At 47.5% G+C, this 23,114-nt stretch overlaps 1 protein-coding gene across 1 annotated transcript in view; it reads right to left on the bottom strand.

Moving 5' to 3' along the window:
• CDHR3 (cadherin related family member 3) overlaps nucleotides 1–23,114 on the bottom strand; it is a 75,726-nt gene that overhangs the window by 11,511 nt on the left and 41,101 nt on the right. Inside the window, exons 12-19 of the mRNA XM_065423772.1 lie at nucleotides 20,344–20,570; nucleotides 17,805–17,976; nucleotides 14,952–15,196; nucleotides 12,692–12,697; nucleotides 8,935–9,116; nucleotides 7,312–7,325; nucleotides 4,783–4,814; nucleotides 285–333 (exon numbers count right to left, since the gene is read on the bottom strand). Of these exons, the coding sequence (XP_065279844.1) occupies nucleotides 285–333; nucleotides 4,783–4,814; nucleotides 7,312–7,325; nucleotides 8,935–9,116; nucleotides 12,692–12,697; nucleotides 14,952–15,196; nucleotides 17,805–17,976; nucleotides 20,344–20,570 (927 nt within the window). The remainder of the gene's footprint in view (nucleotides 1–284; nucleotides 334–4,782; nucleotides 4,815–7,311; nucleotides 7,326–8,934; nucleotides 9,117–12,691; nucleotides 12,698–14,951; nucleotides 15,197–17,804; nucleotides 17,977–20,343; nucleotides 20,571–23,114) is intronic.

Raw genomic sequence — 23,114 nt, 5'->3', positions numbered from 1 at the left:
ACTACCACTGCACATTGAGCAGATATTTTCAGGGAACTGTCCACAATGACTCCAAGATCTTTCTTGAGTGGTAACAGGTAATTTAGAAGACCCCATTATTTTATATGAATAGCTGGGTTTATATTTTCCAGTGTGCATTACTGTGCATTTATCAACACTGTAACTCCCATTCTTCTTGGAATCAACAAGCCTTAAATGAAATGCAAATATCTAACCAGAGTTAAGGTAACCAAACCAGTTTATTTCAAGCCAAACATTTAAATTTACTTTTAATTTTTCCTTACCTGGATCTCTGGCTTCTCCATCAAAGACAGTGTTTATCTTGGTCATTTCCTATGAAGAGACACACAATGTGAAATCAAACCTGTGAAATAATTAAAGGAGGAGGAGAAGCAGTGACTTGGACATTTTTACCTACATGGATTGAAGCAGATTTATATGACCTGAATATTGCATTAGGGTGAGTTTAATCAGAACTGGCAACAAAAGCCATTGTGGCTAAGGGTGTTGCTACCAAATGTTCAAAGGAGAATTAATAGGATCTGACCTGCTAAATGACTCCAAATGTCATGTTAGAAGTACACAAGTCTCTATTACCCTGGAATTAATCATGTCATTATCAGAACTAAAAGATTTAGAGCCTGAGCCCTGGTCTACACTACAGGGTTAGGTCAAATTTAGCCGCGTTAGGTCAATTTTATAATGACCGCGTCTACACAAGCAACCCCGTTCCGTCGACCTAAAGGGCTCTTAAAATCGATTTCTGTACTCCTCCCTCGCGAGGGGAGTAGCGCTAAAATCGACCTTGCTGGGTCAAATTTGGGGTAGTGCGGACGCAAATCGACATTATTGGCCTCCAGGAGCTATCCCAGAGTGCTCCAATGTGACCGCTCTGGACAGCAGATTAGAAGACGAAAAAAATGCACTCGCCATTTTCCAAGCTCATGCAGTCCTCCCGCACTGATAGGGCACAGCTGAATGCATGTAGGCATTCAGTGGCAGAGTCCAGGAAAGCATTAAGTGAGCACGGTGAGAAGAGGCAGGATGCAATGCTGAGGCTAATGGGGGAGCAAATGGACATGCTCAGGCGTCTGGTGGAGCTGCAGGAAAGCCAACAAGAGCACAGACCACCGCTGCATCCACTGTACAACAGCCTGCCCTCTTTCCCAAATTCCATATCCTTCTCACCCAGACGCCCAAGAATGCGGGGGAAGGGGGAGGCTCCAGGCATCCAGACACTCCACTCCAGAGGATGGCCCAAGCAACAGAAGGCTGTCATTCAAACAGTTTTGATTTGTAGTGTGGCTACAATAAGCAATGTGGCCTTCTCCTCCCCCACCCCACCCTACCCCACCCAGGCTACCTTATCAGTTATCTCCCTTTTTTTTTTTTTTAAATAAATAAAGAATGCATGGTTTCAAAACAATAGTGACTTTATTTCCTTTGCCAGCTGTGATTGAAGGGGGGGGGTTGTCTTACAGGGAAATAAAATCAACAAAGGGGGCGGGTTTCCATCAAGGAGAAACACACACACCTGTCACACCGTAGCCTGGCCAGTCATGAAACTGGTTTTCAAAGCCTCTCTGATGCGCAGCGCACCTACCTGTGCTCTTCTAATCGCCCTGGTGTCTGGCTGTTCAAAATTGGCAGCCAGGCAATTTGCTTCAACGTCCCACCCCACCATAAACATCTCCCCCTTACTCTCACAAATATTATGGAGCACAAAGCAAGCAGCAATAACAATGGGAATATTGGTTGCGCTGAGGTCTAACCTAGTCAGCAAACAGCGCCAGCGAGCTTTTAAATGTCCAAAGGCACATTCTACCACCATTCTACACTTGCTCAGCCTATAGTTGAACTGCTCCTTACTACTGTCCAGGCTGCCTGTGTATGGCTTCATGAGCCATGGGAGCAAGGGGTAGGCTGGGTCTCCAAGGATAACTATTGGCATTTCCACATCCCCAACAGTAATTTTCTGGTCTGGGAAGTAAGTCCCTTCTTGCAGCTGCTCAAACAGCCCAGAGTTCCTAAAGATGCAAGCGTCATGCACCTTTCCCAGCCATCCCACGTTGATGTCAGTGAAACGTCCCTTGTGATCCACCAGTGCTTGCAGCACCATTGAGAAGTACCCCTTGTGGTTTATGTACTGGTTGGCAAGGTGGTCCGGTGCCAAGATAGGGATATGCGTTCCGTCTATCGCCCCACCACAATTAGGGAAACCCATTGCAGCAAAGCCATCCACTATGATCTGCACATTTCCCAGAGTCACTAGCCTTGATAGCAGAACGTCAATGATTGCATTGGCTACTTGAATCACAGCAGTCCCCACAGTATATTTGCCCACTCCAAATTGATTCCCAACTGACCGGTAGCAGTCAGGCATTGCAAGCTTCCACAGGGCTATCGCCACTCACTTCTCAACTGTCCGGGCAGCTCTCATCTTGGTATTCCTGCGCGTCAGGGTGGGGAAAAGCAACTCACAGAATTCCAGGAAAGTGACCTTACGCATGCGAAAGTTCCGCAGCCACTGGGAATCATCCCATACCTGCTACACTATGCGGTCCCACCAGTCTGTGCTTTTTTGCCAAGCCCAGAATCGGCAATCCACTGTATCGACCAGCCCCACTGCCGCCATGACGTCCCAATTGCCACAGCCCGTGTTTTCAGGAATGTCTGTGTCCATGTCCTCCTCACAATCGTCCTTGTGCTGCCGTGGCTTAGTCAGGTTCTGCACATACTGCAGTATAATGCGCGAGGTATTTACAGTGCTCGCAACAGCAGCAGTGAGCTGAGCGGGCTCCATGCTTGCCGTGCTATGTCATCTGCACGGGTAACCCAGGAAAAAAGGCGCGAAATGATTGTCTGCAGTTGCTTTCATGTAGGGAGGGGAGACTGACGACATGTACCCAAAACCACCCGCGACAATGTTTTTGCCCCATCAGGCATTGGGAGCTTAACCCAGAATTCCAGTGGGCAGCGGAAACTGCTGGAACTGTGGGATAGCTACCCACAGTGCACCGCTCCGTGAGTCGATGCTAGCCACGGTAGTGAGGACGCACTCCACCGACTTAATGCGCTTAGTGAGGACATACACAATCGACTGTATAAAATCGATTTCTAAAAATCAACTTCTATAAAATTGACCTAATTTCAGAGTGTAGACATACTCTGAGTCTCCTCTCGGTTACACTGCTGCTGGTCAGGAGTAGTGCTGTTGAAGTCAATGTAGTTACACCGTGTAAAATTAGTTTGAGTGGAGAAATAGGCCTTTTGTTGTTCTCCTTCTGCTTGGCCTTTGGATAATAATCTCCTTTCTGACCCCCCTGACTCCACCTCTGTTGTGTCTGATATAGGGGGATGGGGAATATAGTCTGGCTGGGGAGCTCAGTCCATAGAGGTGAATGGGGGCATGATGCACCTGAACTACAACTCCCATGAGGCACCATGGTGGGATTTCTGAATAGAACATTTTCAGGTTTTGGCCAAAAACATTTTGATATTTGGATTTTTTTTTTAATGAAAAGTCAAAATATATTACGGAAACAAAATTTTTCATGAACTGTGTTTGCTTTAGTTGAAAACCCAATTTTCCCTTCGAAAACAACTTTGATGGAAAATTTTTGACCAGCCCTAATGACAGCATTATGTAGCCTGACTAGCTCAAGATTCCTTATTTTCAATGCCTGCTTTCTCAGTGTTTAATATCACACTTTGGGCCAGATTTAACGGGTCACATTGGTTTTGTTTTTCCAATGTCACTAAATAAAAACCCTGACCTGGTTCACCTCATTTCCATCTCCTCATCCAATCCCTCCATAAATCACAATTCTTCCAAAATGCCTTTCACCGTAGTCCTTTCCTCAGGTAGGAAGGTAACAAGCTAGATAGTTGAAAATCCTTACCCTAAAGCCCCACAAACAAATCACGGACCTAACGAGCCCTGCTAAGTGTCACCATTCAGTCACTCTGCTTCCCACTGCATCCTGTTACTCTCACTCTATTTTATGTGTCTGTCTGGATTGTAAATCCTTTCAGGCAGGGATTTGGGTGAAATCCTGGTCCCACTGAAGTCAATGGGAGTTTTGCCATTGACTTTAATCAAGCCTGGATTTCACCCCTCCTCTATAAAATACTCAGCACACTGTTGGTGGATAAGGAGCTTCATGCTTAGTAGACAGGGCACCAGACTGGGAGTCAGGACCTGCACCTATTCCCATCTCTACCACTCACCTACTGTGTGATCTCGGGCAAATCACTTCTCTCTGATTCCCTTCCTACTCTTTGCCTGTCTTGTCTCTTTAGGTTGTAAACTCGTTAGGGCAGGGATTGTCACTTATATATGTACAGCACCTAACACAACAGGGCACCAGTCTGAGTTGGAATCTGAGTGTTACTGTTATATTAATAATAATCCTACAGTCTTTATTTAGACCAGATTCTCATTGGCTGAGTAAGATCTGTGGGACCAGGATCTAATATGGCATCATTGATCCACTTGCTAAAATTCACATTAGTATTTCTAGTGATGGCTTCCAATTTTCACTCTGTATATATGAAAAAACCTCAAGGATATGTCTACAATTAAAAAATAGCACTATTCAATATTTTTGAAATAGTGGGTTTGTAGAAAACATGTCTAGTGGCAGAAACAAACGATGCCAAGAATTCTACCTTGCAATTTCCGTCATTGGCATCATACAAAAGTTCCACAGGTTCTCTGACCATACTGTAGGACTGGTATGGGCCAAACACTTACTTTAGTTTGTGACTTACAGTACTTACCCAAACCTCTTCTTTCTTAACTTTCTTCTTTTCTACAGGAAAGAAAATGCACATTCTAAGGGCTTGTCTACATTATGCGCAGGATCGACGGGCAGTGATCGATCCAGCGGGGGTCGATTTATCGCGTCTAGTCTAGACATGATCAATCAACTGCCGAGTGCTCTCCCGTCGACTCCGGTACTCCACTGGAGCAAGAGGCGCAGGCAGAGTCGACACGGGAGCGTCAGCCATCGACTTACCACAGTGAAGACACCACGGTAAATAGATCTAAATACTTCGACTTCAGCTACATTATTCATGTAATGTGTAACTTAGATTGATTTCCCCCCACCCCTAGTGTAGACCAGGCCTAAGAAATCAGAATTTTTTTGACTGTGATACGTAGATATTAAAGCCAAGAGTTTCAAAAGTGACTAGTGAGTTTGAGACACCTTTAAAAGTGCCTGACTTTCACAGGATAGGTGATCAGAACTTTCTGAAAATCAGACCCCTTTGAGGTGTTTCAGGTTGGCCACCCAAAATTGCTAGTCACACTTGACAATCTTGCCCTAGAAGTAGAGGTGAATAATTTCCCACAACTAATTTTCTCAATGAATTTTACTTTCCATTGATTGTTTGAACAGATTTAGAAATTCACATATATTCAAAATTATTCACACTTTTTGACAGTGAATAATTTGCTTTGGGGATGAAATTCCCTTCTGTGCAGAAATTCCCTTCTATGCACAACTGAACTCCCACTCAAGCCATATTCTGAGGATTCAGCTGCTCCAAAGCCCTTGAACTGGCCCTCTGCAGGAGAGTAAATTTTACCTGTGGGGAATATTTGAACTAAAATGTAGCTTTCATGAGTATTTGCACTTGTAAAGCTTGTGCAACTGCAAGTTCATGGAAGCCAAACAAGAAAGTGTTACAAACCCAATCAAGCAAAATTCTGATTTGAAAAATGGATTGGATATTTGCAATCTCTTTCCCCCACCCGACCCCCATTTTCACTCATTTTGAGTTAGTAGTGAGCATAGGCGCCAACTTTCTAATGTGCCGGGGGGGGGTTGCTCCCCCCTGCTTCGCCCCTGCACCCCTTCCCTCAAGGCCACACTCCATCCCTGCCTCTTCTTGCCCTATTGCGACCCCTGCCCCAGCGCGACCTACCTGCCGGCAGTCCCGCTAATCAGCGCCTTCCCCTGCCCCCCCAGCGCCTGATGCATTCCGCAGAACAGCTGATCCACAGCGGGCAGGAGTCACTGGGAGGGAGGGGGAGGTGCTGATTGGCGGGGCTGCCGGTGGGCAAGAGGCACTGAGGAGAGGAGGAGGTGCTGATAGGGGAGCTGCCAGTGGGTGCTCAGCACCCACCTTTTTTTTCCTATGGGTGCTCCCTGGAGCACCCACAGAGTGAGCGCCAATAGTAGGGAGACTGGGCTTCTCTACAGTACAGACCCATGGATGCTGCCCAATTTCAAGGGTGCATGCTGCCTCTACATTTCTGCATTTCCTTTTTTGTTCCCTCCTTCGAGGCTTTTTTAAAAATCTCCCTTCAATCAACACCTCCAGCCACCAACAGGCCCTGTTGGTTGGCATGTGATGGCCTAAAATGTATAATTACTACAGATGGGTCTGAGCCTGAACAATTACTTCAAACCATCTTCCTTTCCCCCCTCACCGCCTCAACTTTTGGGTGCTCAACTTGAGACAACTTGAAGGGACCCAATTTTTCAGAAAGTACCAGGCATCCAGCCTCTGAAAAATCAGGCACCTCTAAGGGTCTCAAACCAGGCACCCAAAATCACTTGTTATAGGTGAGAATCATGGCTTCCAAATTGGGAAGGCCTGGTTGTGTGTCCAGTGTCCAAAAGCTGGTTGTTGCTGAGTCAGCTCAAACTGTATTTAGGAGATTGAACTAATGAAAAGTGCTGGTAAGGCTAATTGGAAAATAGTTAATAAATTCCTGCCCCACCATGCCAGAGCACTAGGCTACACCAGGCTTGTTCTTTACGCAACAGTTTCATAGATTTGTTAAGACCAGAAGGGACCATTAGATCATCTATTGTGACCTTCTGTATTAGCACAGGCCATATAATTTCACCCAGTTATCCCTGTACATGGATTATTTATCTGAAAATGGAATTACAAATTTCTCTGACTAAGGCTATGTCTACCCTACGAGCTCGGGGTGTGATTCCCAGCTTGTGTACATATGCTGGTGCTAGCTCTCATCTGAACTAGCATGCTAAAAATAGTAGCATAGCCATGGTAGCATGGGCAACAGCAGTAACAACACCAGCTAGCAGCGCTGAGTATAAACCCGCCTGATCCCGGGGGATATACTCCCGGCACAGCTAGCCCATGCCACTGCTGCCACTGTCCATGTTACTACAGCTACAGTACTACTTTTAGCATGCTAACTCAGATGAGAGCTAGCGTGTGTACAGGAGCTTGGAATTACACCCCTAGCTGCTAGTGGAGATGCAGCTTAATAAGTGGTGCGCTTGTTCTTAAAAAGTAATAAAAGCATTAAAAAAAGATACATACCTGGTGTGTTTTTCCTGTAATAAAAATATAAAGTTATCAATATAGTTAATATATGCAATACCTATGTCTACAAAAAAATCACGTTCCAGTTCTAGCCCTGACAAATCTGTTCTTTTTTCCTTTGGCAAACGGGATTTTTTTTGTGTTTGACCTTTTTCGGTTTGTTTAGTTTGGGCATGTTTGTTCTGCCGCGCCTCAGCATTATTAACTACTGCTATTGAGCTACCAGAAGCAGTCAAACAGCCCTGAATATTGTTCTTGTGACTCCCAAAAGAATGGCTGTATATTTTTTAATCTTATCAATAACAGCATAGTGGAGTTATACCACCCCCCAAAATTATACTTTAAAAAATTACATTCCCCATCCAATTCTAGGGCTGAGCTAATATCTTTTAAAATATTTGAAAGGTTTAAAATGTGACTTGAAAATATCAAGATTGCTTTTTAATGTGGCCCAATTGAATCATTGGCACCAATTAATAAATAATAACAATAGCCAGATTATATGCCACTGTATCCATTTGTCATTTCTACCACGAATTGCTAAACTCCTTGCACACACCTCTAGAATAATAACAATATCTTGCTGTTAATATTTTATCTCTAAGGCTGCGTGTCGGTCATGGATTCCGTGACTTTCCGTGACCTTTGTGACTTTTGCAGCAGCGGCTGGCTGAGGAGCTAACCGAGGCAGCCCCTGGGCCAGCAGCAGCAGCAGCAGTGTGGGAGGGGACTCAGGGCTGGGGCAGGAGGTTAGGGTGTGGGGCGGTGCTTACCTTGGGGGGGAGGCTCCCCAGAAGCAGCCGGCATGACCCTGCAACTCCTGACCTAGTCGGAGAGGACAGGGGGCTCTGCGTGCTGTCCCTGCTTGCAGGCACCGCCCCCACAGCTCCCATTGGTTGCGGTACCCAGCCAATGGAACCGGAGCTCGGCGGGGGACGTGCGCGAAGCCCTCCAGCCTTTCCTCCCCCTAGGAGCTGCCGGGACACATGGAGCTGGGTAGGGAGCCTACCTGCCGCCCCCAGTCCCCTCCCCCAGCACCAGCGGGGGTCCCAGGCCATCCCCCCAGCACCCACGGCACCCCCAGATCGCACCCCCCAACGCCCCAGAACACCCACGTTTTAGTTACGGGTAAATAGTACAAGTCAAGTACACGTCACGGGCCGTGAATTTTTGTTTACTGACCGTGATCTGTCCAGGACTTTTACTAAAAATACCTGTGACTAAAACGTAGCCTTAGTTTTCTCTCATTCTGAAAGATCTTAGCACAATTTTGCCATGATCCTGATTGGGACTTCTGGTGGTAACAAACAATTATTATTTTTTCTGCTTGTGATGTTCAGCTAAAGCATTTGACTAAAGTATCAGTAAATCCACCAAGTGTTTTGATGTCATTTTGATTTGACTCTCGTCTCTTTAAAGAATCAACATCCTATTCCAACAACTAGTAACGTTTATTACAGCAAATGACATATTGCTCTAAAATATTCGAAGTATAAATTCCATTAACTCTCAGAGCTTCAAGTTGTCTTTATAAGTAGCAGGTATTTCTCAATAGTAATAACAAAAAACTCACTCTTTCTCAAGGAAACTAGTGTTTATGTTCTTTTTTTGATTACTTACAGTGGTCTTTTATCTGCTTTGGGTTTTGGTGGGCAGTAGGTACGGATATATTTTGCCAGCAGGAAGGATAGGTATCCAAGCAGTCCAAGCACTAGCATGCTGCCAACAGAAATGAGGAATGGCACGTACCAAGCTGATTCAGAATAAACATTTTCTGTTCTGATCAGAAGCGTAATGGCAGGCTTTGAAAAAAAAAATATAAAAGGTTCTTAAATGCTGCAAACTCTGAATTTTGTTGACACCTAGTGTAAAAAGTATGTTTCTGATTGTGCTCCTGTGTTTTATATTAAAACATGAATGCAGTGGTTGTGTTTAAAAATTTTGGATTGCCTTAGGGTATGTCTACACTGCACTCAGGAGGTGTGACTGCAGCATGTGTAGGCATATCCGAGTTAACTTTGAAGCTAGCTCAAGTAACCATATCAGTGTGGCTGCAGCAGCAGGGATGGTGGCACAGCCCCAAGCCATTTAAATATGTAGCCAGAGTCCTGGGTGGGGTGGTACTCAGGAAGGTAGCCCATCTTGGACTGCTGCCCCCTCCACTGCTATTGTTACCTGAGCAGGGCCGGCTCTAGGTTTTTTGCCGCCCCAAGCAAAACAATTTTTGGCTGCCCCCACCTCAGCCCTGGGCTCTCATCCCTGCCCCCACCAGTGCCCTCCCCCACCCGCACCCCCTGCCGCCCCAGCACTGGGGTCTCCCCCCCACTCCACCCCACCACACCCCCTGCCGCCCCAGCCCTGGGCTCCCCCCCACCAGTGCTGACTCCATCCGCTCCCCCCTTGCCTCCAGCCGGTCCGGCGCTGGCACGGTCAGGGTAAGCAGCGGGGCTCCCAGGCCACGCCTCAGCCCAGGGTTCCTCCAGCCAGGGCTCCCGCCTCCAGGACCGGCTGAGAGCCGGGAGGGCAGAGCCGGGGGACTGCCCCAGCAGGGGGCTGAGGAGCCGGGGCAGGGTAGCCCCAGAGGGAGCAGAGCCCCGGAGAGCGGGATGCGGGCCCCACACGGCAGCGCCCCGCCCTCTATGGCCCTGCTGCTGCTGTTTCTGGCCGCCCTGCCGCAGTCCCTGGGTGGCTCGGGCCACTTCGCCCAGCCCCGGCTACGGTGCTGGGGGGCGGCTGCCTTGCGGCACCTGCAGGCGGCTCCGTGTGCTCCGCAGGGCGGCCCCCAGCCCGAGTGTCCTGCGCTCGGAGCCTGCCCGGCCCAGCCACAAGGTGCGGGCGCTGCTCCCCCGCGGCATGAACCGCAGCGGCCCCAGGGCGCCCCCTGTGCACGATGTGCTGCTGCTGCCAGGGCCGGCTCTAGGCTTTTGCCGCCCAAAGCAAAAAAAAAAAAAAAAGATGGCCAGAATGCTGCCACTGAAAATGTGCCGGCCCAAGCATGTGCTTGGTTTGCTGGTGCCTAGAGCCGGCCTTGTACTTGAGCTAGGTTTGACTAGCTAGATCAAAGCTAGCTCAGGTATGTTTACCCAAGCTGCAATCACGTCTCCCGATTGCAGTGAAGATGTACCCTTAGACAACTAGAAGATTCTACCTCACTATCTTTGTATATGGAAATAAAGGAAATACTGTTCAGTGTTGAGGTAATAGTTTCTAGTTATCGAAGGCAAAACTGGAAAGTTTTAAAGCACTATCACTGTATGCAGTTCAATGTGTAGTAACACAATTCCCTTTCTAAAAATGCGTTGATCCTAGAGGAATCGGGAACATTACATAAAAATAAGTGAAACCCCAAATTCTCATATGACATTCCTTGGCTCTAGAAAAAAGCCTAAACCACAAAGTTGCGAGCTATATCTGAGGTCCCCCCAAAATGAAAGGTATTCAGAAACATTATTGTTTTTTCTCTACTGCGGTGTCCTTTCCATGTGAAATTTTGCACTATTCATTTTTATTGCCTTTGAGTTCCCTATATAGTTTTTATTAAATTTTTAATTGGTCTCTGCACTAAATTCATCAGGGTTTCTAGCTATTCCTTGTTGACTGATATCTTTAAAATAACGTTGAGTATCAACACAAAAACTGGCAGATACATGATTCTTGAGTAGATCTGGTACAATGTGTAGTTATTGGAAGAAAACATTTACAGTTAAAGGTAATCTTTTTCCATTATTCTTCATCATAAAGCTTATTAGCCAGCAGGGTTGGGCACATAAAATCTTCAAAGAAACTCACCAACAATTGCCCTCTTTCAAAATGGCCACCATTTCCCACTATTCTTGATGGGACTGAGACCATAGGCTGCCCTCATTTAGGACGATCATCTTCCTAGGATACCTATTGGGAATGAGAATTTGCAGCTGCAGCTGCCCAGTCTCCAGGCAGCCTCCGAGTACAGCTGAGCCACAGCGGGGCCATCCAATTTACCACCAAACTACCAAACTTCACCAAACTATTACCCCAAATGGACACAACTAATAGTGTTGGAAGCAGGTGAGGCAGTGCAACTCTCATGATATTTGTTGTGACTCGAGTGATTTTTGGAGTCGGGTTTTTTGCCTGTCTCATGAAAACATGATGAAAGGCACCAACTCATGAATTTTCCCTTATTCAACACGGTCACCATCTCCTATTACTGTCAATGGGACTGAAACCAGCAAGATGGCCACCATTTTCATATAGTCTATCTGTATGTGAAAGTGAGGCTGCCCTTAATAAAGTTGGCTGCAACATTCCACTGTTTTCAGTTAGATTGAAGCAACACCCACGGGCAAAATGGCTTCCACTGCATGGTTCAGGGGGCTGGACAGGAGACGGGCTGTGAGGATCAGCAGAGACACTATCCCATATATGAATGATTAAACATATCAAAATTCTTTAATATGTGTAGCTAACCCATCAACCCTAAAAGAAATACAAGTTCTAGGTATGAGTGTGAATGATGATGTATTAATTAGATCAGTAGTTCTCCAACTACTACCTTCCAGTCTTTCTTTTGTCAATGGAGGTAAACTAGGAGGGGAGAAAGTCAAGACAGTACTAGGGAATGGATGACAGTTTGTCTATCTTAGGAGAGAGGAGAGGATAAGTGGAGTCTCCATTTGAGCAGCCAGGGAGAGGTGTGCATTAAAGGTTGACTTTTCCACCTCAAATTATCACACACCCATTGGCAGAGAAGTAGAGGGGTGTTAAAAAGTCAAAAGACAGATGGAAAAGCTTGATTTGTTGCTTTTTTAAAATCTCAATGTGCGGGGTCTGACTCGTGATTTTTGATCTCTGAAGGCTGGCAGTACTGAGTGAAAGAGGAGTGTGGGAGAGAAGATGCAGGGGTATCCTGGTGCTGGGAGGCTGGTAGCATGAGGGAAGCAGAATTGAGGTTGTGATATGTGATCTGTGGTGCATGGTAGTTTGTGGTAATGGTAAAGTGTGTGGCTGTGGGAGAAGGGGTAGAGAGTAAGTACCAGTAGGCAGTTTAACATCTGATTTCTATGGATTGGTGTGTGTGTGGCAATCTTAACTTTCACTACAGGGTATTTTTGTATATTAACAGAGATAGGAGTCAGTTAGGAAGTTTGGATCCAGGCATTTTCAAAGCAAAGCTCCTGTGATTTCAAACACTCCACGTGTGAGATTCTAGGTTTCTGATCCAGGCCTGACTCTACTTGGCTCATCTGTGGGTTTACTTAGGGCACAGCATGTAAGATTCCCCTCCCTTGTCCACCCTCTGCAACTTCCCCACATCTTGGCTCAGGTGCGCTGGGGAGAGCAGGGGCTGATACCACCAAGCAGGGGGGCAGAGACTGGAGTGAAGAATGGGGCAGACCCGTGGCTGCACACCCCTCTTTTTTAAAACACCAGCCAGTTGAGCTGACATGGTGCAGGATGACAGAAGCAATCTGCATCTGGTAAAGTGCTGGCACAAATTACCTCCCTCTGAGAGAAGTGATGGAGATAGGGAAAGAATTGTGACTCTGAACCACAGTTCTTCCTGAGGTGGCTCAGCTATGGAACTTCCCATATATACAAAGGCGGAATAAGGTTTCCCAGTTCCCTGGGCCAGAGCAAGTGGGGGGCTCCTCTGCACCCCTTCTGCCTGTGGCCCCGCCCACAGCCCCACCCTTTTCTGCCCCTTCCCCAGGACCACACCCCTGTTCTACCCAGGGTCCCCTCCCATTCCATCAGCCCCACAACCCTTTTCTGCCCTGCCCCCATGGCGGCCCCAAGCCCGGAGAAGCTCTGTCCCCATGACACGGCCCCAGGCTCCAGCGGGGAGTGAGAGCTCCTCCAGTCCCAGGGCCGCAGTGGGGGTCCGGGTGCTGGGGCTTCCCCTGCCACCTCCTGCACTTCTGGGGGGGAATAGGGTGAGGGTGCTGGGGCTTCTCCCACCCAGCGTTTCTGCTGGAGAGCGGGGTTGGGCACGGGGGATCCCCCTGCCATCCTGCAACTTCTTCCAGAGATGGGGTCAGGGTACTGAGGGGGCTTCCCCTGTCCCCGGCTTCTGCTGGGGTGGGAGTGAGGCACTGCAGGGTTTTCCCCCATCCCGCAGCTTCTGCCCGGGACAGGGGCGGGGGGGGGGGGGGGAAGGGGTGCTGTAGGGTTTCCCCCCATCCCGCAGCTTCTACCAGGGACCCAGTCTGAGGACCTGGGGGTGGGCTTCCCCATCCTGTAGCTTCTGCCAGGGATGGGGTCGGGGATGCTGGGGGAGGGGGCTTCCCCGCCTCACCCACCAGATGGCAGAAGCCAGGGGCCCCCAGTTGGCCCGGACCCTGTGGGCCCAGTGGCTAAACTCCCACTGCATATGTAGGGCATTGATCAAAGACTCCATCCCACACTTAACATTTCTTTGCAACTTTGTGTGTTTGAAACCCACGAAAACATTGGATGAGGGTGAGTGGGATATGCTAGATGTGTATAGAACAGCTTGAATTTTTGCCACAGACAGTCACTGGTTATAATATTTGGGTGATCCAAGTGATGGAGAAATATCCTTCTGGCTGGTTGAAAGCTAGTTTTGTGCTGCCTTTTTTTTTTATCTTCACATACACAGAGATTAATTTGTATTCTGTCATTAGAGAAATATACAGATGTGTGAGTCAGCCAAAGCAGTGTTTAGCTAGGAACCAAAACCAGTCTCTGAGAAATGCGTGAAGAAATGTTAATATCTCAGGCAAAGGTTAACTCCTGCTCTCTCCTTATCAATGCAGCTGCCGAAGTCTATAACTTCTCAATTGTATGCTCTGCACATGAGACTCTGTGACAGTCTCCACATGGTAGGCTCCACAGCTCAAGCAGCGCCCATCTGTTTTTTCAGGCTTGCAGGGAGAGTGGGAGTTAGAGGGGATGGGGTGTAGAGCAGTGGTTCTCAAACTAGGGACGCCGCTTGTTCAGGGAAAGCCCCTGGTGGGCTGGGCCGGTTTGTTTACCTGCCGTGTCCACAGGTTCGGCCGATCGCAGCTCCCACTGGCCGCGGTTCACCGCTCTAGGCCAATGGGAGCTGCAGGAAGTGGTGCGGGCTGAGGGACGTACTGGCTGCTGCTTCCCTCAGCCCTCATTGGCCTGGAGCGGCGAACCACGGCCAGTGGGAGCCGCGATCGGCCAAACCTGCGGACGCGGCAGGTAAACAAACCAGCCCAGCCCGCCTGAACAAGCGGTGGCCCTAGTTTGAGAACTACTGGTGTAGAGTATGTTGCAGAATGGGGTATTTTTAATCAATTATTTTATTATGGATTGATATTTTGACAAGGGGCTAGGCTGTTTGGGATGCTTTCTTGTATTGGCTGTGATCTTAGGTGATGGCAGGGTACCTGGACCTTTGGGTAGGTGCCTTTTTTGTTGTAGAAAGTGAAATAAAAAAATAAACATTATGGGTTTGTATACAGGTCCAATCCTGCAAGACACTGAGCTCCCTGTCTCCCACTGACTTCACTTTAAGTGGAAGATGCCTTTGCCCAGGATCGGGCCCACAGTAATTCTTGTGTTCTTTTGAGTGCACTTACCCTCAGTTGTTTTAACTGTCCCACACAGACCCGCCCATGCATCAGCCACAGAATTAAGTTGAAGATTCAGAATTTCAGTGAACTTACTGTAGTAGTGGTGGTAGTAGTCGGCTTTGGGATAACTTTGATGCTTAATGTCACTGTCCCAGTTTCAATGAGGGCTGTAGCTCTGTTCGAACCTGACAGCAAATTGTCATCTGTTATATAGACATGCAGTCTGTAGTCCCAGATTGTATCCAAACCACTGTCATAGTCAAATCTAGATGCAAGAATCAACTGAGAGATGTTGGAGCCAGCACTTGGTGAAAAAGTGAAATGATTATTCGCATTACCTAGAAGTAGAAGCAAAAAAATCAACATAAAACAGATGCACAAAACATTGTGAAAAGGGCCACTGATTTCACTTCTATCTACAATTTGTTACTAATCAATTATGCAATCATTTGGCTGTACAGCACTGCCTTCAGAAACCGCTGAAAGGGATGATGTGCTCTAGCAGCATTAGCATTCGTCCGTTCTATGAAATGGCTCCAGTTACTAGAAGTTGATTACCAGGACTACTATAGAAAATAATACCATAACTGAAGTGCTAAAGGTAGGAAATAAGCACCTTTAGTGAGACATACATCTGAGAACAGACTTTTGCGCAAGGTTTAATGTTCAACATCTTCATTAATGATCTGGATGATGGGATGGATTGTATCCTCAGCAAGTTCGCAGATGACACTAAGCTGGGGGAGAGGTAGATATGCTGGAGGGTAGGGATAGGGTCCAGAGTGACCTAGACAAATTGGAGGATTAGGCCAAAAGAAATCTGATGAAGTTCAACAAGGACAAGTGCAGAGTCCTGCACTTAGGATGGAAGAATCCCATGCACTGCTACAGGCTGGGGACTGACTGGCTAAGTGGCAGTTCTGCAGAAAAGGACCTGGGGATTACAGTGGACGAGAAGCTGGATATGAGTCAACAGTGTGCCCTAATAGCCAAGAAGGCTAATGGCATATTGGGCTGCATTAGTAGGGGGATTGCCAGCAGATTGAGGGAAGTGATTATTCCCCTCTATTCGGCACTGGGGAGGCCACATCTGGAGTACTGCGTCCAGTTTTGGGGCCCCCACTACAGAAAGGATGTGGATCAATTGGAGAAAGTCCAGCGGAGGTCAACTAAAATGATTAGCGGGCTGGGGCACATGACTTACGAGGAGAGGCTGAGGGAACTGGGCTTATTTAGTCTGCAGAAGAGAAGAGTGGGGAGGCGGGGGGATTTGATAGCAGTCTTCAACTACCTGAAGGGGGGTTCCAAAGAGGACAGAGCTCGGCTGTTTTCAATGGTGGCAGATGACCAAAAAAGGAGCGATGGTCTCAAATTGCAGTGGGGGAGGTTTAGGTTGGATATTAGGAAAAACTATTTCACTAGGAGAGTGGTGAAGCACTGGAATGGGTTACCTAGGGAGGTGGTGTAATCTCCTTCCTTAGAGGTTTTTAAGGCCTGGCTTGACAAAGCCCTGGCTGGGATGATTTAGTTGGGGTTGGTCCTGCTTTGAGCAGGGGATTGGACTAGATGACCTCTTGAGGTCTCTTCCAACCCTAATCTACTATGATTCTATGCTAAGGGCTATTGCAAGAGATCCTCATAGCATCTGAATGAGTTGATCTTAACAACTCTGTATAAGATCCTGTGCTACACCTCCAATAGACACAGCACAGAACTCACAGCCTCGGGTGAGGGTTAAGGTGGCTTTAAGACATCTTTTTGTGCCCTCCCAATCCCGGGCTGTTCTGGCTCACCGGCTTAATTTAGGGCTTGTCTACACTTGAAACACTACAGCAGCACCGCTGTAGCGCATCAGGGTAGACACTACCTATGCCAATGGAAGGGATTCTTCCATCAGCATAGCCAATCCACCTCCCCGAGAGGTGGAATTCTTCCACTGACCTAGCACTGTCTACATGAGGACTTAGGGCATCTTAACTACGCCACTCAGGGGTATGGATTTTTCTGCGGATCTACTTTTCTAGTGTAGCCTAGGCCTTAAACAGCATCCCTATGGCTGCACTATGGGTCTCAGCACTGCCTTGTATCTGTGCAGACCCACCAATTGACATGCCTCTTTCACTCCCAGCTTCACCCCCTGCATGTCCCCTATTCAAGGCTTTGCAAAGGGGTCCTCAGAAGATAGCCTTACTGTTTTTTCCTCAGTGCCTGCACCAGGAGACTCCTCCCATGGCCAGGACCAGGGCTTTTAGAGGCCCTTTATGCTACTCTGAGCCTTTTATGTTGCATAAAGGGGCTGGAGTGGGGGTGAGGGTCTCACCCTCTCTGCTTAAGATATTTGTCTGAATCACCTGTTCAATCATTACCCCATTCTCTGCCTCAAAAGGAGAAGTTTTTCCTAAATTAAAATGGCTCCCTTTTTGTGAAATGAGGCAACACCAAATGTCTCAGCACCTGGCTTATAATTGATTTTTGTGTCCAAGCACATGTTCTTACAAAGGGATTTTAATGAGTACAGCATGAAGGTAGGACACAAGTTTTGTAGAGTAGTTTTGAGCAGTGCCCCAAATTCCACTCTGTTACACTGACAGAAATCTGAAATACTGCAACTCCATTAAGTCCAATGGGGTTATTCAAGTTTACCCTGTTATAACTGAAAGTACAATTTGTCCCTGTGTACAAGAGGAGTAGCAGTCTGGCTGGCTCCAGTGAGTAAATGTGAGTTTTGCCATTAATTTAAATGGAAGCTCTAGCTAGCTAATCTTTGTTATTTCTAAAGTGCCTGTCAATCACCATGGTATTAAACCTTAGCCAATATCAGCATTAGCATGTAACATGTACTAGACTTTTTTGTTCACAAAATCAAATGGACTGTCTATATCCAAGCATTTTCCTCATGCATCAGGCATGCAACAATGACATTCAAGAGTCAAACAAATGCAGTACCTGAATTAATGAAGTACCGGAAAGATCTGGGACTAGAATCACGATCAACACACTCTATCCTGAAGCCCTCAATGTTGGTCCCAACAGCTAGGTCTACCGGGATTGCCAGTGAATAGGTATTGGCTGAACAAACTGGTTTTTCATCATTTACTTCAAGAACATTGATGGTTACCTGAAAGAGAACCAGCTGATCAGGTGAGATTCTTCCACTATGCTGTGCCAGAATATTGCCAGCTCTAGTAGCTAGTAGGATTTGTTCTTCTTTCTTTTTATTGACAGTAGTTAAACAAGAGTGGCAGGGAAGGTCCATTAATTTAGTTTTTGCCTTAGACATGTTAAAGTTCAAGAGATCATGAACTCACGTTGTGACCGACGTCCCTTTAGAACTCCGATTCCTTAAGGCAAATTATGTTCTAACATTGCACTTTCTTTTATGTGGGACTTTTGATTTTTTTGAATTGCCTAAAGTATGTCATAGTCAGAATGGAAAATAATACTTTACACTTATTAGATCTAGCCCAGGGGCGGGCAAACTTTTTGGCCTGAGGGCCGCATCGGGTTTTGGAAATTGTATGGAGGGCCGATTAGGGGACGGGGTCGTGGCCCGCCCCCCCCATTAGCCCTCCCCCCGGGACTCCTGCCCCATCCACCCCCGCTCCCTGTCCCCTGACTGCCCCTGGAACCCCTGCCCCTGACTGCCCCCCGCTGCCCCATCCAACCCCTCCTCTCATTCCTGACTGTCCCCCCAGGACCCCTGCCCCCCATTCAACCCCCCTGTTCCCTGCCCTCTGACCGCCCCGACCCTTGCCCACCCCCCCGAACTTCCCTGCCCTCTATCCAACCCCCCCCCCCCGCTCCCTGCCCCCTTACCGCGCTGCCTGGAGCACTGGTGGCTGGCGGCCCTACAGCTGCGCCGCTCAGCTGGAGCCAGCCACGCCGTGGCCACCACGCAGCACAGAGCACCAGGTCAGGCCGGGCTCGGCAGCTGCGCTGCCCCAGAAGCTCGCAGCCCCGCCACCCAGAGCATTGTGCTGGCGGCGGGGCGAGCTGAGTCTGCAGGAGAGGGGGAACAGCAGGGGAGGAGCCGGGGGCTAGCCTCCCAGGCCAGGAGCTCAGGGGCCAGGCAGGAGGGTCCCGCAGGCCGGATGTGGCCCACGGGGCCGTAGTTTGCCCACTTCTGATCTAGCCATTCAAGGTTCTCAAAGTGCTTCACAAATGTTAATTAAGCTTCCCGACATTTAATAATAATTCAGGGACTGAGGTTTTTAAGGTCAGGTTTGACAAAGCCCTGGCTGGGATGATTTAGTTGGGGTTGGCCCTGCTTTGAGCAGGGGGTTGGACTAGATGACCTCCTGAGGTCTCTTCCACCCTGATATTCTATGATTCTATGACTGTTCCATGCACGAAGGGAGCCCTCCTCATGTAGATCAACCCTTCCCCATGTGGAGATGAGGGGCAGTGAGAGGGCAAGCATTCTCCCCCCAACTCCCCTTGTTCCTTCACCAAGCAGTTATTGGCTGGAATGGAAAATTGGGCCTAAAATCTTGGAGATAATACAATTTTTTTTAATAGCAAAATCAAATGTAATGCAAAAATGGGGTAAAGAGAGATGTTAACCACTGAAGGAAACAGTTCATATGCACAGAAGTTTGGTGTTCTCTGAAACATATAAGGAGTGAATGTAAGCTTACGTCTACACTTACGGCGGCGTGTACAGTACAGGTACTACACGTAGGTATACACCACAGTGAAAGGCAGGCTGCATCCATACTTGTCACTGTGCTGTGTAGCTACATGTGGCAGTGAAAGGCTCCAGCAGTAAGGAAAGGCTCCAGCAGCTCCCCACTGCCAGAGTCTTTCATTGCACCCAGGAAAGGCTCTGGAAGATGGGAGGCAGCAGAGAGAGGCTCTGGCAGCAGGAAATTGCTGGAGCCTTTCCCCACTGCTGCCAGCCTTTCACTGTGGTGGGGAAAGGCTCCTGCAGCAGGGAGACGGAGACTATGCTGCTAAAAATAGCCGTGTAGACATGGGAGGCATTGCTTGGACATGTAGATAGCCATGTAGGGTGTATCTACCCTAGATTTCAGGAGTGCCGGGCACTCTACTCCACTCAGTTAAGCTGTGCCTCACTGTCCACACAGCTCTTTATACCCGTGCTAGCTGGGCGTGCAGTATCTGTACTCAACATGCTGCTGTAAGTGTAGACATGCTCTTTACGGCCTTTGTGGATACACAGAAAGCTCTCTTACTGCCCACCAGAAATATCAAGAATGAATAACAGGCAGGTAAAAGATAGTGTTGAAAGGAAAAAACAACAAATAAAAACACTGCATTTTTTTTTAAATGGCAGGACTCCCTGCTCCCTCCCACTATATCCTCCCTTTGTGTGAAATTCAGCCCTGTGTAGAGAGCCAGCCCACAGCCTCAATATCACTTCAGTGGGAGCTGAGTGGTGCATAGGTCTTGGGATGACCATGGACATAGGCTAAATTTTGCCTCAGGTAGGGGAGACATTTGCAGAAGTGATATAGTTACTCACGGACACTGTAGCAAGCTTCTCTGTGTCAGAAGCTTGCACTGTGAGAATGTACCTCTGCGTTGTTTCATAGTCTAATGTTGCTATAATCTTCAGATTTCCTTCATTTGGGTCGATCCAAAATATATTTGTGTAAGAAAGGGTACCTCCTCCAGCTACAATGGAATATGTGATTCCAGTAAATGGTAAATCCTTGTCTGTTGCACTCACTTTTCCAATGCTGGATCCAGCTGAAAAGAAGAGCCATCTTATCTTAACATTTAAAAAAATTACACACAAAATGAAATGTAAAGACTATCAGACTCCTCCTAAGTGACTTTCTTAGTTCAAATGACATAGGCAGATTTTGATGTAACTCTAATTTAGGACTTGTCTACACAAGTAATTATTCCAGAATAGTCATTCTGGATTAACTCTTGGTATGAATGTTCTTATTCCAGAATAATAGTCCCTTATGCCAAATTAGCGTAATCCATTCCCAAAGGTATTCTTATTCTGGAATGAATGTGTCCACACCAGGACTTAATCAGGAATAGATGCCGTGCTTGAAGTTCACATGCTACCTTAATCTGAATTAACTTCTCAGTATCAACAAGCCCTCAATATTTGTTTTATTTCTTTTTTTTAACCAAAAAAAAAAAAAAGGAAAGAAAGAAAAGAGGAGGGGGAAGAAATACAAAAGTTTCCTATATTTTGGCTGTCAGTTTCCCCATATATATGATTTTTCATATGTGATGCAAGAGTGACTTCTGTGCAGGAGTTAATTTCACCCTAAATGCATATTTAAATAACCAGCTTCATATGAATTATGGGCTAAATGCCAAAAGTGAAGCAGGGAGGGAGGTTGGGGAGCTGTTGTCACTGAGGCCATCAGCATTCCATTTATTTCTCCTCCTGGCTCTGTGAATTCCAGCCCTGCTGCAGATTGCTAGCTCTTAGTTGGTGTGACAGCCAGCATGCTTTCTGCTGGCACTACCCCTTCCCCAGAATCCCGTTAGAGCCCACATCTGTATTTTCTCCAAAAATGTGTGCTGTTTTGCAAAGGGTTTTTAAAGCAACAGTATTTAAAGGTTTACACTAACACTTGTTTAACTCGTATAAGCATTTTTCAGAATCCAGCAAAGCTCTGTGAGGGACACAGAGGTTTATAGTCACACATGTGTTTCAGAGATTTATTTAAATTATTACATTACAAAGGTCTGAATCACACAGGTGGGGGGAGGGAAGTACATGCAAGACAGTAAACTCCATGAGGTTCCCCATATTGTGCCTACAGAGAGGCAGTGTATGATGCCTAGCCTCACCCCTACACCATGGAACTAACAGGTCTCTCAAAACCAAAGCATTCCTGATAGCTGCATGAATCTAGGGGGAACAGCTGAAGATCAGGGCCCTGGCCCTCTACATGGGGACCTGTGCCTCCACACTACGGGTATGTCTACACTACCCGCCGGATCGGCGGGCAGCGATCGATCCAGTAGGGATCGATTTATCGCGTCTAGTCTAGACGTGATAAATTGACCCCCGAGCCCTCTCCCATCGACTCCTGTACTCCAGCACCGTGAGAGGCGCAGGCAGAGTCGACGGGGGAGCGGCAGCAGTCGACTCACAGCAGTGAAGACACCACGGTAAGTCGATCTAAGTACGTCGACTTCAACTACGTTATTCACGCAGCTGAAGTTGTGTAGCTTAGATCAATTCCCTCCCCCCCAGTCTAGACCAGGGCTAAGTCTCTGCTCTCCTTGATTCCCATCAGCAACTTGACATTTTAGCTTCTGTATCAGAGGGGTAGCCGTGTTAGTCTATATCCACAAAAACAACGAGGAGTCTGGTGGCACCTTAAGGACTAACAGATTTATTTGGCCATAAGCTTTCATGGGTAAAAAACCCACTTCTTCAGATGCGTGGAGTGAAAATTACAGAAGCCACACTGCCAGGGAATACTAGCCAGCCAAGCCACCAGAAAACTCTCTTCTGAGGAGACAGGACTTGAACCCACATCTCCTGAGTCCCAGTGTAGTGCCTTACCATTACACCAGCCTTTGTTTTGCATTTTTGCTTGAAAAGCCTGTTTGAGCATCGCTGAGCTCAAACAGGCTCTTTCAAACCACACAAAGCTTGTAGAGTTTCAGAAGCAGCCTCAACATGTTCCCACCCTGAACACAGGCCAGGATTTGGTAGGTATTGCAGGCCCAGTCTTTTCTTGCAATTTTGCTGTAGGCCTGCCATACTTTTTTCAAGTGATGGTTCTGTGCATTGTCTTTTGTCTGCTTGCAGTTATGGCCATCTTGAGCTGATATGACACCTTGTCATAGGGTATACAAACCCCACCCTGGCTGGGAAGAGGTTAATGACAGCCTGTGAGCTCAGTCAGCCCCACCCTTTAAAACCTGCCGAAGGTGGCAAGCCTGAAGGGAGGAGTCAAAGAGGAAAAGCCCAGCTCAGTAGTGGCTGACCAGGACGGGTGGATCTCTTGTGCTAGGCCCTTGAAGGAAGGCCTGGCTGAGGCCAGAGGAAACCTAGAAGTTGCCTGGAGGAAGCCTGGGCTGGGACCCAGGGCCTATCCAGAGCCTCCCGGGGTAGGTAGGGACCTTTCAATTTGCTTTGTTCCCTATAACTGATCTGAGTCATGAGAAGTAGACCAGGCCTTCCTTGCGAGGTCCACATCTCCTTCTGGTCAGCCACTAGTGAGTTAGACTCTTTCCTCTTTTAAATCCTGCCTCCAGGCTTGGCACCTCTCACAGGTGTAACAGCACAGGGCTGACGGAGCCAAA

This window comes from Emys orbicularis, chromosome 1, assembly GCF_028017835.1.
Source record: "Emys orbicularis isolate rEmyOrb1 chromosome 1, rEmyOrb1.hap1, whole genome shotgun sequence".
Lineage (NCBI taxonomy): Eukaryota > Metazoa > Chordata > Testudines > Emydidae > Emys > Emys orbicularis.
This window is presented reverse-complemented; position numbering and strand designations above follow the sequence as displayed.